This window comes from Dreissena polymorpha, chromosome 4 (assembly GCF_020536995.1).
Source record: "Dreissena polymorpha isolate Duluth1 chromosome 4, UMN_Dpol_1.0, whole genome shotgun sequence".
Lineage (NCBI taxonomy): Eukaryota > Metazoa > Mollusca > Bivalvia > Myida > Dreissenidae > Dreissena > Dreissena polymorpha.
Window position 1 is genome coordinate 75,894,178 of NC_068358.1, and position 17,221 is coordinate 75,911,398.

Consider the following 17,221-nt stretch of genomic DNA (forward strand, 5'->3'; position numbering starts at 1 on the left):
TTCAAACTTGTCCTAGAGATCATTTAGATAAAACTTGTGACCAAGTTTGGTGAGGATTGGATGAAAACTACTTGAATTAGAGAGCGGACAACATGGTGAGGTTTAAAACGCACTAAGATACCCCGTGACCTAGTTTTTGACCCGGCATGACCCATATTCACACTTGACCTAGAGATCATCTAGATACAACTTCTGACCAAGTTTGGTGAAGATTGGATGAAAACTACTTGAATTAGAGAGCAGACAACATTGCGATGTTTAAAACGCACTAAGTGACCCTGTGACCATGGTTTTTGACCCGGCATGACCCATATTCAAACTTGCCCTAGACATTATCAAGATACAATTGATGACCAATTTTGGTGAAGATTGGATAAAAACTACTTCAATTGGAGAGCGGACAACATGGTGAGGTTTAAAACACACTAAGTGACCCCGTGACCTAGTATTTGACCCGGCATGGCCCATGTTCGAACTTGACCTACACATCATCTAGTTACAACTTCTGACCAAGTGTGGTGAAGATCGGATTTAAACTACTTGAAATAGAGAGCAGACACCATGCTCAATGTGTTAAACGTACTAAAGGACCCTGTGACCTAGTTTTTGATCTGGCATGGCCCATGTTCAAACTTGGCCTTCAGATCATCTAGATAAAACTTCTAAGTTTGGTGAAGATCGGATGAAAACTACTTGAATAAGAGAGAGGACACCATGCTGAATGTTAAAAAAAGCACAAAGTGGCCCCGTGACCTAGTTTTTGACCCGGCAAGGCCCATGTTCGAACTTGGCCTTAAGATCATCTAGATACAACTTCTAACCAAGTTTGGTGAAGATCGGATGAAAACTACTTGAATTAGAGAGCGGACAACATGTTGAATGTTTAAAACGCACTAAGTGACCCCATGACCTAGTTTTTGACCTGGCAAGGCCCATGTTCGAACTTGGCCTAGACATCATGTAGATACAACTTCTGACCAAGTTTGATGAAGATCGGATGAAAACTACTTGAATTAGAGAGCGGACACTTAATACGGACCGACAGACAGACTGACAAACTGACCGACAGACAGACAAGTTCACTCCCATATACCCCCTAAACTTCGTTTGTGGGGGTATAATAAACAATATTTGCGGGAGCAATATTATGCCTCCAAGGAGGGCATATTAAAATCCAATTTTCTGTCCATCTATCCAGTCACAAAAGTACGCGTTTTAAAAAATGAGGTCTCTTAGTCAAAGGTATGTGGTTAAAATTTGTGTTTGCGTCGGTTTAGCATTGATGAGCACAATGTCCACTCATATTCTCACATAGTTTAAATTAGATCAACATGAAACCTTTGTTTAACCCTTTCCCACTCAGAGACAAAATGAAAATGGCCGTGAAAGTCTATTCAGGTTTTATGCTGTTTGCTGCTCATCTGTATCTAAGGGTTGGATTGAAGCCTTTAAAATTTGAATCTAGTAAGAAAGGTCTTTAATTAAATGTAACTTTCTAAGGTACTACAAATGCGTCAAAGTGCGTTTCTAAGTGGTAAAGGGTGAAGAGAGCAGATTCTTCTCCTACAACAGAATGCAATGAGACTTACCTCCATTTCATTCTCATCAAAGATGGAGAGAGTGTTCTGTGGTATAAGCTCATTAAAGCCTTTCATGAAATGCTTCATCTGGTTTTCAATTCGGGACGCAAATCGCCATTTTACAATCAAGCTGTAAAGAGTAAAGGATCACATAATTACTTCATAAAAAGCAGTGATATACTTATACAAAACACACCATAATCAATTAGACTATAAATGTTGTTACATTTATTTTGTTACGCAAAGAATTTTCTTTAGCGGTCAATGTTTGGTCAATGTCTACCAAACAAGAAAGTTGATTCCTCATTTCAGGATACGCATATATAAAGATAAAACAAGGCTATTGTCAAGCAATTTGGTCCCCTACCGGCTCCACCATTGTCAGAAATTCCACCATTTTCATATTTTTTTTCTTTTTTGGTTGCCATAGCAACCACAATTTTTGACGTAGGAACAAAATGAAATGACGTGCATAATGTCCATATTGCCATCTATCCATGTTGCAAGTTTCATGAAAAAATATTAAGAACTTTAAAAGTTATCGCAGGATCCAGAAAACCACCATTTTCAGCAGTATTTCTAGTCTATTTGTTGCCATAGCAACCAGAATTTTTGACGTAGGAACAAAATGAAACGACGTGCATAATGTCCATATTGCCATCAATCCATGTTTCAAGTTTCATGAAAAAATATTAAGAACTTTTCAAGTTATCACAGGATCCAGAAAAGTGTGACAGACTCACAGACGGACACACAGTGCGCAAACCATAAGTCCCCTCCGGTGAAACCGGTAGGGGACAAAAAGTGAAATAAATTATGTCAGCCAATTTGTGGAGAAACAAACACAAACTTTTAATAATTCCACAATTTGGTACATACTTAAGATATTCTGTCTTGTTACGGTTTGTGACTTGAATATTTTTGCCTCCTGGCTTCAATTCCCTTTCTGTTCTCTGTAAAATACACACATTTTAAATATAACTGGTTTTGCTTCAATATTTAGACAGAGAAAAAGATTTATAAAGACTAGTTTTCGAGAGTTCATTGATATTGTACACCAAGACAGTGTCCATGTCTTTGTTAGTTAATTTTATATGCATATATTACAAAATGAATAAAGTTATTGCAACAGAAAAAATATTCTTGGCCTTGGAGCCCACCTCTAAATTACTTCCGGTTAGTATAAGTGTAACATGTAACACATTGATAAGTAATCTGGAAAATCATCTTAATCATCAAATAACTTAAACAGAATCATAAAATGAGTGAACCTCTCCGAAATAGTCTTCTTCTATGCTGAAGTAAATGTCCAGGGGCTCTGGGTCATTGTCTCGAATGTAGCACATGGAATTAAAGTACTCCGAGTCCTGGAACACACCAGTCAAAATTGATAACAGAACAGAACAGAATTTTTTTTTTTTTACTTAAGCATGTGAAGCTCATCATCGTTAACATAGATATAAAATAACAACATGCGTTGAAGTACACATAAAACATACATCATTTTAAAGAACAATTAATCTTAATAAACTGGAAATAAACATATTTCGTGAACATATTTCGTGAGAATGATAACATGTGTATAAGATCAATAACAAAACTGCATCTCACTTGGTACTAAAACTGTATCTCATACTCCATAACAAAACTGTACCTCACACTAAATAACAAAACTGTATCTCAAACTTGATAACAAACTGTAATTCATACTCGATACCAAAATGGTATCTCACACTGGATAACAAAATTGTATCTAAAACTCAATAAAAAACTGCAGCACACACTCAATAACAAACTGCATCACGCAATCAATAACAAACTGCATCACGCAATCAATAACAAACTGCATCACACATTCAATAACAAACTGCATCACACACTCAATAACAAACTGCATCACACAATCAATTCCAAACAACCTTTTATCAAATAGGTAAATGCGAATACAATATAGTGTGAGACTATAATTATTTGTGAGACACTAATTTTTGTTTATTTTGTTGTTCAACACACCAAGAATTTTAGTGTCCAAAAAATAATAGTATGGCTAGCTTTTCTAGATGCAGAATTTGTTGATGTTGTAGTTTAAAATAAAATTGGAAATCCATTAATTTAAGTGCAAACTACATTGTCATTTTTTTAATTCACAACATCAATTATTTTGATACTAAAGCCCATACAATCAAATAAGTCTGAGATATATTTCTACAGATTATTGCAAAGCAAGTTGAATGGATTCAAATATGTTTTAATCCGGCAAAACCTGTCTGTCTATCAACTCTTAACCGCAACAATACAATGCAAAGAGCACTTACACAGTCAAAAAACATTTGCAGTCAGTAATGAGTACTTACAACGGATTCCATATCGTCTAATGTAATTGTCTTTCCCAGCATCATCTTGTAAAATGGTCGAATGAAAAATGCTGGAAACATATCCATTCATTATTTATCAAATGTAATATTTCTCAATCAAACGAGTAAATGGGAGCACATTGCCTCAAACTAATGTGTCTTAAGATTTAAACATAAAAACAGTTTTCTGCTCTACCTTTAAAGGGTTAAATTATAAATGTATACCTATATGTAACAAGAGCACCGCATAACGGGTGCCACGCTCGGCTGCGAAAGCTTGTCAGAAAACTTTTTTTTTTAGAGGTCACAGTGACCTTGACCTTTGACCTAGTGACCAAAAAATGGGTGTGGCGTGTAGAACTCATCAAGGTGCATCTACATATGAAGTTTCAAAGTCTAAGGTATCAGCACTTTGATTTTAGAGCCAATGTTAAGATTTTAGCACGACGCCAGCAGACGACACGACGAGCTGGCTATGACAATAGCTCAGGTTTTCTCCGAAAACAGCCTAGCTAAAAATTCACTAAGAACCGGCAAATGTAATGCAAACACAGTAATTATAAATGTTCAAACTATAAATGTGTCAAAGACACTGATCTCCCGATAACACATGTTTTGACACAGACAAATCCATATTAGTCTTGTTCTGAGAAAACTGGGCATATTGCATGTGCGTAAAGTGTCGTCCCAGATTAGCCTGTGCACAGGCGAATCAGGGACAACACTTTATGCCTAAATTTATTTTTGCTAAGAAGAGACTTCATTTTAACGAAAAATGTCATAAAAGCGGAAAGTGTCGTCCCTGATTAGCCTGTGCGGACTACACAGGCTAATCTGGCACGACACTTTACACACATGCATTATGCCCAGTTTTCTCAGAACATGACTCATATTATATTCTGAAGTGGACAAAAAGACATAGCAGCATTATACAGCAAAAACGTGTTGCAGTTCAAATTTATTTTGTAACAATGGTCTACACATTGAGGTAATTCAGCTGTCAAAAGTTTGAGCGAGGTCTACCAAGAAGTTAAAGAAGAGTTGAAAACACAAGCTTTGGGAGGTAAGATGGACAAATGCAATTCTGAATTTTTCATTTCAAGGGAGTGTTCTCTAAATGAAACAACAGCTGTCTCCATAGGATGACATATGCCCCCAATAAACGCTTTGATAGAAGTTATGGTCATTTTTCGAAAACTTAACGCATTTTTCGAAACCTTAACGCAGACACTAAGTTCAAGGTCAAAGTCGTCAAAATTTGTGTGCATACGGAAAGGCCTTGTCCATATACACATGCATACCAAATATGAATGTTACATCTGAAGCGACATAGAAGTGAGCATTTTTCGAAACCTAAACGCAAAGCGTGACAGACAGACGGACGGACAGACGGCAAACAGACAGACAGACAGACAGACGGACGGACAATGCGATCACTATATGCCCTCCTTCGGGGGCACAAATACAGTCTAGGCAGAAAGTGTCATCCCTGATTAGCCTTTACAGACTTTCCTGACCTAGGACGATACTTTAAGCACATTGCTGATCTAGGATGATACTTTAAGCACATTGCTGATCTAGGATGATACTTTAAGCACATTGCTGATCTAGGATGATACTTTAAGCACATTGCTGATCTAGGATGATACTTTAAGCACATTGCTGATCTAGGATGATTCTTTAAACACATTGCTGATCTAGGATGATACTTTAAGCACATTGCTGATCTAGGATGATACTTTAAGCACATTGCTGATCTAGGATGATACTTTAAGCACATTGCTGATCTAGGATGATACTTTAAGCACATTGCTGATCTAGGATGATACTTTAAGCACATTGCTGATCTAGGACGATACTTTAAGCACATTGCTGATCTAGGATGATTCTTTAAGCACATTGCTGATCTAGGATGATACTTTAAGCACATTGCTGATCTAGGACGATACTTTAAGCACATTGCTGATCTAGGATGATACTTTAAGCACATTGCTGATCTAGGATGATACTTTAAGCACATTGCTGATCTAGGATGATACTTTAAGCACATTGCTGATCTAGGATGATACTTTAAGCACATTGCTGATCTAGGACGATACTTTAAGCACATGCATTTAGCCCCATTTTCAAAGAGACCAGCTCATAAGCATCCAGTGTTTCACTTTCTTACCATCAAGAAGTTTGCCATGAAAGACGGCCATTCCGGCTATCCTGCCCACAAAGTGGAAGTATGAGAGGTGTTCCTCATTGTAAATGCCTGAGAGAGGGTTCACCTGTAGTGTGTAGTTGTCTCTGAAATGTGCAAGGTGAGCCCATGGACCATTTAGTACTTTACATTTCCTATTTTTCAGTTTCTCAGTCATATTTTGGCCATCTACTAACCTGCTACTAACCTGTGCAAGCTAATTTACGAGTACTTAGTGCCCATTCTTATGACAGTAACAATAAATTTTTGCAGATACTGGTCTGAATAGTTACAATAATGGTTTTAAGTTCAAACCTTTGAAACAAGAATACAATTTCTTAGTCTACCTAGCATTTTTTTTAGTACAGCAACAATTTTAGTAAATGCAAAAATAACAAGGCAGTCCTACTCAGTTACTCCCAGGACGGCTAGATTTTAGCCATCGGCTTATCAGCAGAACTAATTAGTGTTAACTGTTCTGTGGTCATAAAGCACACTCCCCTGTCAGGCTGACAACAGCCTGTTTGGCGATAATAAATGAACCCAGGTGTTATATCTGGCCAAATCTGAATATGCTGCAACATATTTGAGAGAGTTATCGACCAGTGTTATTATCAGTTGTGCCAAATATTCATAGCCAATACAACATTTATTTTGATTTTTTATATTTATAAAACAGGTAAGCTTGAAATTTGTTAGTAAAATAATTTTATGTTCACCTTTGTTAGATTTTAAATTTGACATGTAACAAGCACCGAACATGTAATATGAAATGATTGAAATTAAAACTAATAGAAGTTATATGATTTTAAAACATAGTTTTCTTTACTCTTTCAGATTGACAACCAAAATGACTTTTCATATTCCATCACTGAGGTAACTTAGAATAGTTTTTGACGAAACTGATTCAGAATATAAATTATCTTTGATGAGTTCAAAACATTTCTAAAAAACAATAAGTGTGGAGATGAACCAGCAATTAAAAGTGGCAACATTTTCAGTTGGTTGAAAGGAAAAGATCGCAGTGTAAAAAGTGTTGAAGGAAAACCTTTATTTAAACTGGAGAGCAAATAGTGCAATACTGTGAAGTGTGTAGACAGGTTACGAAGGAATTAAGGGGATATTAGTTAAACAGTCAGAGGAAACCCCCATTACATCTACAAAAGAGATATACAAACATATAGTTAATGCTGATTTTCTGTCTAAAGTCCTTTTGTCGGAACTTAAAATTGAGGAAAGTGGCAGTACAACATTAAATTCATTTTACAAAAATGAGTTTACTGAAGAAAGCTGGAGGAAATTATGTTTCTTTGAAATGCATTTTATGAGAGAAGGAGATACCATATATGCCGACAATAGCAAAAATGTTGCTTTCAAATTTTGTAGCCTTATGCCGCATAATTACATTTTACTTTAATTCTGAATACATAATGTTTTATTTTGATTGTGTAGGAAGTTGTAAGGGTTCGAACACATGATATTGATAAGTTTATACATAATGTTAGTTATCGTTAGTATTAATCATTATTAAAATCTTATTGATTAGGTACCATATAACGGCGCAACCTTTCAACTGACTTAATGTAGCTTGCCTACATAGTGTTGGAATTTATGTCTTGAATCTGAATAGATGTACAATTTATGTGTGTAAGTGGTTACATATTAAAAGAATAAGTGTACACAAATACAAGCATGCTGTTATTTTACAGAGAAGAATTTCAAACAATAAATCATTGTTCTTGTTTTTCAGAAAGAAACATGATGTTTGATGAACCAGTGCACAGATGGAAAATATGTTTGAAGTAGATCAATGCAAAATTCATGTTGATAAGACTCTAAGTTGGGACATTTTGGTATTTAATATTTATCAACCACAGGAGACTACATCTAATTAATTCATTTAATTATATAGTTTAAGTTCAACACTCCACTAGCAAATATCATGCTGGATACTCATGTTGATAGTCCTGTAAAGTTGTTTATTAAAAAATTTGTTTTTTAACTTACTGATTAGTAACATGGTTACCCGTTATGTATATTATGTGAACATTTGTTATGTGAATTACTAAGGTGAAGTTGGTATTTGGTGTATAAATTAATGTTTTTTTCCATGAAATGTTCTTGCTAGAAAAGTTTGGGTTACAATCATGACAGTACTTAATATAACTGTATACAGCAGGTTATCATTCTATTATTATAAATTGACAAGAATTCTATAAAGTTTATGTGGCATTCTCTTAATGCTATTTCAACTTGTTTATATGAACATTAATAAATTTACATTGAAAAAAATAAGGAATATTCAATTGCTTACTTCTGAATTTGATAATAATGTGTAATAAAAAATATCTGCATTATAATTTTATATAACATAATTATAATTATGCTCTGAGATCATTACATACTCTTCGCATATTTTTATACTTTCCATAACAGAGTTTAATTAATATGTTGTTCAATTCAATAATAAACTATGTACAAGTTTTGATCTGTTTTTTATATTTTAATCCATCATTCAAATACAAGCACGATGCTCTTTATTAAAATGTGCTTGAGTTAATTAATATTAATTAACTCTTTGATACCTATTAAAATGCATGCCCCTGTATTTTTCTACAATCAAATTGTTCATTTAGTGTGTGAGCAATGTTTAAAACCCTCTGAATTCTCAGCATTCTGCACCAGTATCTTGTAATTAGATATGGCCAATAAATCCCCTCATGTTATCACGTCCAACAGTGTTCAGCGCTTCACACCACTTTGATAATGACCCCTGAAATGTTAAATAGATTAGCCCTGATCTTGTTGAATCTATGGAGAAAGGAGTAACCAAGTAGGACTGAAGGGACAAAATTGTCACAAAACCAGGTTTTCATTGTGAAAAAAAATCTGATAAAGGGAGACAACTCAAACTGAACTTTTGAAATGAACAAACAAAATTAACGCCCTTTGTAAGTTTGTTTTAAAATAAATCTATTTTTAGTCGTGGCGACCTTGACATTGGAGATATTGACGTGATTCTTTCGTGCAACACACCGTCCCATGATGGTGAACAAATGTGCCAAATGATTTTAAAATGTCATAATGAATGACATAGTTATAGCCCAGACAAGCTCATTTATGGCTATTTTTTACCTTTGAACTCAAAGTGTGACCTTGACCTTGGAGATATTGACGTAATTTTTTCGCGCGACACACCGTCTAATGATGGTTAACAAATGTGCCAAATGATTTTAAAATCTCACAATGAACGACAAAGTTATGGCCCGGACAAGCTTGTTCCGCCAGCCCGCCAGCCTGCCAGCCAGCCAGCCAGCCCGCCAGCCAGCCAGCCAGCCCGCACGCATTCGCCAATCTAATAACCAGTTTTTTCCTTCGGAAAACCTGGTTAACAAGCAAATTCATTGAATTGATATCCCCCGCCAATATGCTTCTGGACACAAATGTGTTAGATTTGACACTCAGCTAAAAAGCATTTTTTGTAAAAACAAAGGGCCATAACTCCGTTATTAACAGATGGGGTACAATGCTATTTGGGGTGCATCATCCTCTTATACATTTATATACTCATACCAAGTTTCAATGAAATCCGCCAAAGCACTTCCAAGATATGGCTCCAGACACAAAAGTGCTGGACGGAAAGAAAGACGGACGTACGGACAGACGGACTGACAACAACAAAACAATATCCCTCTGCCTATGGCGGGGGATAATAACAACAACAAAATTACCTGCAATCTAAATGGAAAAATTATGTTCCCCTTTAAAAGTGTTCTGTTAACTTAACATGTATCAGGTGAAAACTCACTTACGTTGCTGAGTACTCAAACAGTCCGTAGTACGGGTTGAACATCTCTTTGGACAGCAGGAAGAACCACTCACGGGCCACACCCCCATAATCCAGGCCTGTCTCCCCGTCAAACTCAATCCACAATCTGCAACCAACCAGGCAGATTAAATGAGCAGTCAAAAATGAGTCTCATTCAGTAACCAGTCTCATTAAAACCCCTTGCATTGAACAACAACTTGAATTGAGCAACAAGTGGCACTGAGTTACCAGTCTCATTAAAACCCCTTGCATTGAACAATAACTTTAATTGAGCAACAAGTGGCACTGATTTACCAGTCTCATTAAAACCCCTTGCATTGAACAACAACTTGAATTGAGCAACAAGTGGCACTGAGTTACCAGTCTCATTAAAACCCCTTGCATTGAACAATAACTTTAATTGAGCAACAAGTGGCACTGATTTCCCAGTCTCATTAAAACCCCTTGCATTGAACAACAACTTGAATTGAGCAACAAGTGGCACTGAGTTACCATTCGACCTTGATCGCTAAGTAACAATTCTCATATAGTAAGCAGTCTCACATTGTATTACCAATCACTTTGAGTAACAAGTATAAACATGTACCCAATCACATTGAGTAACCAGTCTCATTTAACAAGCAGTCTCAGTGAGCAACCAGTCACAGTGAACAGCCAGTCACATTGAATAATCAGTATGAACAAGACTATTGCCAAGCAATATATGTCCCCTACCGGCTCCACCATTGTCAGATTGTTTTTGAATTTTTTTTATTTGTTGCCATAGCAACCAGAATTTTTGACGTAGGAACAAAATGAAATGACGTGCATAATCTCCATATTGCCATCTGTTTAATTTTAAGTTTCATGAAACTTTTAGTTTTAGAGTTATCGCAGGATCCAGAAAAGTGTGACAGACTGATGGACTAACAAACGGACGGACGGACACACAGTGCAAACCATAAGTCCCCTCCGGTGAAACAGGTAGGGGACAAAAAGAAACCAGTCACTACGTAACAAGTAATACTGAGATAACAGTCCCATTAAGTAACTAGTCTTAACAAGTACCCAATCATATTGAATAACATGTCTTAGTGAGAACCCAAAAACAATTAACAAGAAACTGTCCATCCACTCAGTCTGCTCAGGGCTATCCTTTTTGCTAATTAGACCATGAAACCGTGCGTACATTTATAGCGGACATTGTAGATCATGACCAGACTGCGCAATTGAACAAGCTGTTCTGGAGCTACTCTGGCAGCATAGTTTATCTAAATTATTTCAGCATAACACCCTTTTGGATTAATGCCTATGCATCCAAGACTTCATAAAATCTATAAGACTCAAACATTTCTGTCTGTTTTCTTGATGGTATGGATATAATATGCAAGTTTCATTAAACTTAAATAAATAACTACAGCCAGTAAAGGAATTACTAATTTAACATACCTTGTTTTGAACAAGTCTGGCTTTTTTATAGACATCACAACACGGTAAGAATCTTCGAAAACTTTCTTTCGACTGACTTTAATATCTGTTTTATTTGGCAAATTGGCCTGAAATTGGTCCAAACAGAAAGAGTTAAAAGAACATACAACATTTTCGAAAATACAACACACAAACACAACTTGTTTTTAAAAATAGAGGTAAAAGAAAATGCATCTTAAACATGTTTGATTGTTAGGGTACTCTTTATAAAAAATATTATCAAGTCTAATTCAATAATGATTCTTACTTTTGCTACAATATAAACTATTTATAACATTTTTATGTCTAAAGTATACTTTGCTGAATTGAACACTATATTTGTTATCATATTTTAAGAACAAAAAAATACTTCACTTTATTTTCACACTTACAGGTTTTCTTAATTTTGATCTAAAGTATTCCACTTTCTGCTTAAAGTCTCTGGAATATGGGACCGCCTGCAAAAGATCAAATCAGAAGCATCTATTCCACTAAAGTGTTTTAGTGTTTCAGAATTTCTTAAACAAAATAACAAAACAAAAATGAAATAGGTATCACAAAGCCATTTCTTAAAAAAAAAAATGTGTTCAACTTGTTCACGAAAAAACGAAAAAATCTTTGTTTTTAATTTGTTTAATTGAGACCTTTTGTAAATTCTACTTAATATCTTGTTTCTGCATGCTTCAAGACAGTTATAGTGACACAAAGACAGTCATAGTGGTTATGCCTATTAGTAGGGCCAGAAGCATTCCCAGCATAATATACTTTAAATCCAAGGAAAATATTGATGGAAATCCAACAAGAACAATAATTTCGAAGCGAATACCTAAACATCAAAGAGAAAATAGTATGTGCATTAAACTGAATTAGAGGCAGAGAAATAATAAAAGCATTAAGCAAAAATTTGTTTCATTTTGGGGTTCTATAATAAAATAAGCATGTGCTCAGGAAAAATATTAATTTGTACACTTGACATAAATATTATTTTACAGTCATACGCCAACAAACAACCATCCTGAATCTCTAAATCCCAATAAGATTTTTAAAGGGAAAACAAACAATAATACATACAGGTCCTCCAAACATTTCCAATCTAGGATCATCCCATTGCGTAGTTCGGGTTTCTGAAAATAATTGGTTTACAACTTTAAACATGAAAATGAACTGTTTTACCAATGTAAAGATAAAATGCTTGTTTCATAGCAGTTTTATACAATTACAAGGTGAAATCGAAATATTATAATAAATATAACTGCTTAACATGTTTGTGAGTAATTTGCAACAAATAAAAGTGCAATGATGTGACAAAATTGTCTCACTATATCAAGTTAGGTACAACAAGAGCTGTGTTTGTGAAACACAATGCCCCAACTACTGCGCTTTGAAGCCACACAGTAGCTATTTTAGAAACAAAGGTTATATTTTGAATGTAAAGGTCACAGTGACCTTGACCTTTGACCTAGTGACCTCAAACCATTTTTGATTTTAGATCTCAATGAGATGCATGCACATGTGAAGTTTAAAGAACATAGACCCAAAAGTTTTCATTTTATGAGCAAGATAAAAGATTTGGGACAGACACACACATACTATGACAGACAGACAGACAGACAGGCAAAAAACAATATAACCCCTGATCATTCGATCTGGGGGCATAAAAACATAGTTGGACATTAAGTGGAAATGTCTAAATTATTTTTGCAAGCAAAATAACCATAACAAAATATTGTTGTGTTTACTCACTGTGATTGATATAGAACACTCTTCCATCTGTGTGAGTTCGTTCCTCCCAGCCATCCTGTCACCACGGAAACAAAAAAACAAGTATTTACCCCAAGAAAATATTTTTTTACTGCAACAAAAGGTTTCAACATAAATCATTTCAGCAGTACTTATTTGTTTTAAAACAAGAGCACCGCCTTGCGGGTGCAGACCGCTCATCTATTTTCTTTTTATAGGTGAAGGGACTCTCATTTTCAATCACAAAGGAGGGAGGGGTGGAGTGAAGAGGGGTGCATTGTGTGGGGGTGTGGACATTTATTACATTATCTTCCAAAAATGCCAAAAAAAGGGGAAAAAAAATCGGGAAGGGGGGGGTGGGGGGTCGGGGGGTATGGATTCTTGGGTGCGATGGTTGGACGGTATTTCAAACATAAAATAATAAAAATAAATATTTGTGTTTTTTTAACCGTTTAAAAAAAAACTGGGGGGGGGGGGGATGAGGTGGGGGGGGGGGAGTATAGTGTGAGGGTGTGGTGGTTATTTGTGAGATGATCTTAAAAAAAAAAAAAAAAAAAAAAAAAAAAAGAAGAAAAAATTTGGGGGGGGGGGGGATTCGGGTGGGGGGTTGGGGGGTTGGGGGGGATTCTTGGGTGCGATGGTTGGACGGTATTTCAAACATAAAATAAGCAAAATAAATAGTTTTGTTTTTTAACCGTTTAAAAAAAAAATAATTGGGGAGGGGGTGGGATGGGGGGGGGGGGTATAGTGTGAGGGTGTGGTGGTTGTGAGATAATATAAAAAAAAAAAAAAAAAAAAAAAAAAAATAGTGGGGGGGGGGGGGGGATTCGGGGGGGGGGGGGGGAAGGGAAGTGGGGGGGGGGGCACGGGCGATGGTTTGGGTGGAGTTTATTGTGGTATGTCAGGTAAGAGTTGTTTTGTCAAAGTATCAATCAAATCTAATCATAAATAAAGAAGTTATGGCAATTTTAGCAAAATTTAATAATTTGACCTTGAGAGTCAAGGTCATTCAAAGGTCAAGGTAAAATTCAACTTGCCAGGTACAGTAACCTCATGATAGCATGAAAGTATTTGAAGTTTGAAAGCAAAAGCCTTGATACTTTAGAAGTAAAGTGGATCGAAACACAAAATTTAACCATTTATTCAAAGTTACTAAGTCAAAAAAGGGCCATAATTCCGTAAAAATGACATCCAGAGTTATGCAACTTGTCCCTTTACTGTACCCTTATGATAGTTTGCGAGTGTTCCAAGTATGAAAGCAATATCTATGATACTTTAGGGGTAAAGTGGACCAAAACACAAAACTTAACCAAACTTTCAATTTTCTAAGTATAAAGGGCCCATAATTCCGTCCAAATGCCAGTCAGAGTTACATAACTTTGCCTGCACAGTCCCCTTACGATAGTTAATAAGTGTTGCAAGTATGAAAGCAATAGCTTTGATACTGTAGGAATAAAGTGGACCTAAACACAAAACATAACCAAATTTTCTAAGTATAAAAAGGGCACATAATTCTGTCAAAATGCCAGTCAGAGTTACATTACTTTGCCTGCACAGTCCCCTTATGATAGTTAGTAAGTGTTGCAAGTATGAAAGCAATAGCTTTGATACTTAAGGAATCAAATGGACCTAAACACAAAACTTAACCAAAATTTTCAATTTTCTAAGTATAAAAAGGGCACATAATTTTGTCAAAATGCACGCCAGAGTTATCTAACTTTGCCTGCCCAGTCCCCTCATGATAGTAAGTAAGTGTACCAAGTTTGACTGCAATAGCATTGATACTTTCTGAAAAAAGTGGACCAAAACGCAAAACTTAACCAAACTTTTCAATTTTCTAAGTATAAAAAGGGCACATAATTCAGTCAAAATGCACGCCAGAGTTATCTAACTTTGCCTGCCCAGTCCCCTCATGATAGTAAGTAAGTGTACGAAGTTTGAATGCAATAGCATTGATACTTTCTGAGAAAAGTGGACCTAAACGTAAAACTTAACCGGACGCCGACGCCAACGCCGACGCCAAGGTGATGACAATAGCTCATAATTTTTTTTCAAAAAATAGATGAGCTAAAAATGAACTAACTAATGTCGGTAGCCCCAGACTTTACTTCAGAATTTAACGAAATTTAGCAATTTCCCTCAGAAGAATTGTGAATATGGGCCCTGGGCTGTTACTTATGTTATTTTCAATGATTTGCCACTTACCGGCAGAGGTCCAAGGTTGCTCAGCAGGTCCACATTTGAGGATGGTCTTACTATGTTCTTATCTGGTGCCAGATTGTCATCTTGTGACTGGCGAACACTGCCTGACCGAGGCTTTCTGGGGTCTATCTGTTATAGGTCCATACAAATTATATTTAACAGTTTACCATAAAAAATTATTTGCATGAGTTCACTCTTTTATACTGAATAAAAATCCATAAAGCATGTTTAAAAAGTCAAAATGAGGCCATAAGTTATCAATATTTAGATTTATGCAACCATTCTCCAACTTGATCTGTATTTTGTGATATAACATGTGTTCAAAAAGTCCATAAAGTCATTCTTGTTAGTTAAAGGAAACAATGCAATAAACAGACAAATAGACCAAAACATTCACTCATATGACTCACCTCCATACCTTGCATTCCAATTACATTTAATTTCAACATTAAAACCACGGTTGTTGTTGTTTTTTCCCTTCTTTATCTAGTTTTTTTCCTACAGTTTCAAGAGTATATCAGTAATACCTTTTCAGAAAATGCAAACTTTAAGGCCTTTAACAATCAACAAGACAGAGTAAACAACACGGTAAGACTTCGCAATTTGAAAATATAGAGAATATAATATAAAACTATAGAATCAGTGGATACAATACGTTACCCAGGAGGTGGTGGCAGTGTTGTGGTCTATGAAGAACACCCGACCATTGGGAGCCACCCCTGTGGCCCAGCCTGCGGGCAATGGTTCCTCATCTATACTGGACACCGGCGTGCGAGGCTGAATATCAACAGGAAATCATAATCCTGTTAAAATACGAATGTGGCTCAATTGTACAAGAATACATTGATTCTCTTAAAATATGATTGTCACAATAAATAAACCATAGGCTTATACAATTTGAATACGGCTTAAAAGTTCAAACATACAAAACATCATAATGCCAAAGATGATAAAATCAACAAGACATGAGAGATTTTATTAAAAAACATCTGATAATGTTAACATTGCAGAAGGTATAAATGTTCATAATATCATTTTGCACTGAAGATAGAAAACATAGACACAGAGAATACTTGGTAAGTGATTAATACAGATAAGTTTATATAGCAAGGATTAGAAAACCTATACCGCAAACCTTGGTGAGTGGTTCTGGTTTTTGTGTACTTCATATCCCATCATTTGCATTTTTCTGTTTACTCATTTAAACACCAAAATGGCTCAAAACAAAACTTAAACCTCTAATGGTGTAAATTAAATAAACACTATGCAGTTACTTTGCTGCATGAGATTGCTGTATTCAACAATAATGAATACACCAAAATATATCACATTGGGTGTTTTTAATGAATGCGAGTATGATGGATTAAAACAAAATTGTATGTATGTACTAACATGTATTAGTTACAGAAACAAAGGTTTATCAATGCTCAATTTTCAGAAAAATTACCTTAATTACTCTTAAAGTTTTCGGACATTTTAAGTTTTCGGACACCCTGTTTTTTAGCGAAAATATTTATTTTTCGTGACTCTAAATTTTCGGACATACAGGTTTTTGTCCATAATTAATGTCTCTTAATTTTCGGACAGTATATTTTACCGCGCTTTTCTACAGACTTCCGCCCTGTTTTCGCTTTTCTTTACAACGGGATTAAGGTCATAAATCCTTGCAGATTCATGCCTCAGGGCAATGGACCATTACATAAATGTGTAATTGGGTAATCAACCATGTATACCGGTAGAAAGTTATTGATTTACCCAACAGCATTTGAAACAATATCGTCCTATTAAGGAAGCAGAATGTTTTATGTTTTATGTTTTTACGTTATTGTTCTATATCATTTCAGGCAAGAGTTAGCAAAGCTGTGAAGTTGTTTAAGCAGAAAAA

The 17,221-nt window shown here is 35.5% G+C and overlaps 1 protein-coding gene across 4 annotated transcripts in view; it reads right to left on the reverse strand.

Annotated features, from left to right (window-relative positions):
• The window catches only part of LOC127876872 (E3 ubiquitin-protein ligase NEDD4-like), a 61,850-nt gene that overhangs the window by 10,507 nt on the left and 34,122 nt on the right, over positions 1-17,221 (reverse strand). For all 4 annotated transcript variants that reach the window (XM_052422367.1, XM_052422368.1, XM_052422369.1 and 1 more), the window contains 12 exons: positions 15,997-16,113; positions 15,340-15,465; positions 13,138-13,192; positions 12,466-12,518; positions 11,787-11,852; positions 11,377-11,483; positions 9,932-10,054; positions 6,105-6,226; positions 3,935-4,005; positions 2,852-2,947; positions 2,460-2,533; positions 1,590-1,710 (listed from right to left, as the gene is read on the reverse strand). In XM_052422367.1, the coding sequence (XP_052278327.1) occupies positions 1,590-1,710; positions 2,460-2,533; positions 2,852-2,947; positions 3,935-4,005; positions 6,105-6,226; positions 9,932-10,054; positions 11,377-11,483; positions 11,787-11,852; positions 12,466-12,518; positions 13,138-13,192; positions 15,340-15,465; positions 15,997-16,113 (1,131 nt within the window). The remainder of the gene's footprint in view (positions 1-1,589; positions 1,711-2,459; positions 2,534-2,851; positions 2,948-3,934; positions 4,006-6,104; positions 6,227-9,931; positions 10,055-11,376; positions 11,484-11,786; positions 11,853-12,465; positions 12,519-13,137; positions 13,193-15,339; positions 15,466-15,996; positions 16,114-17,221) is intronic.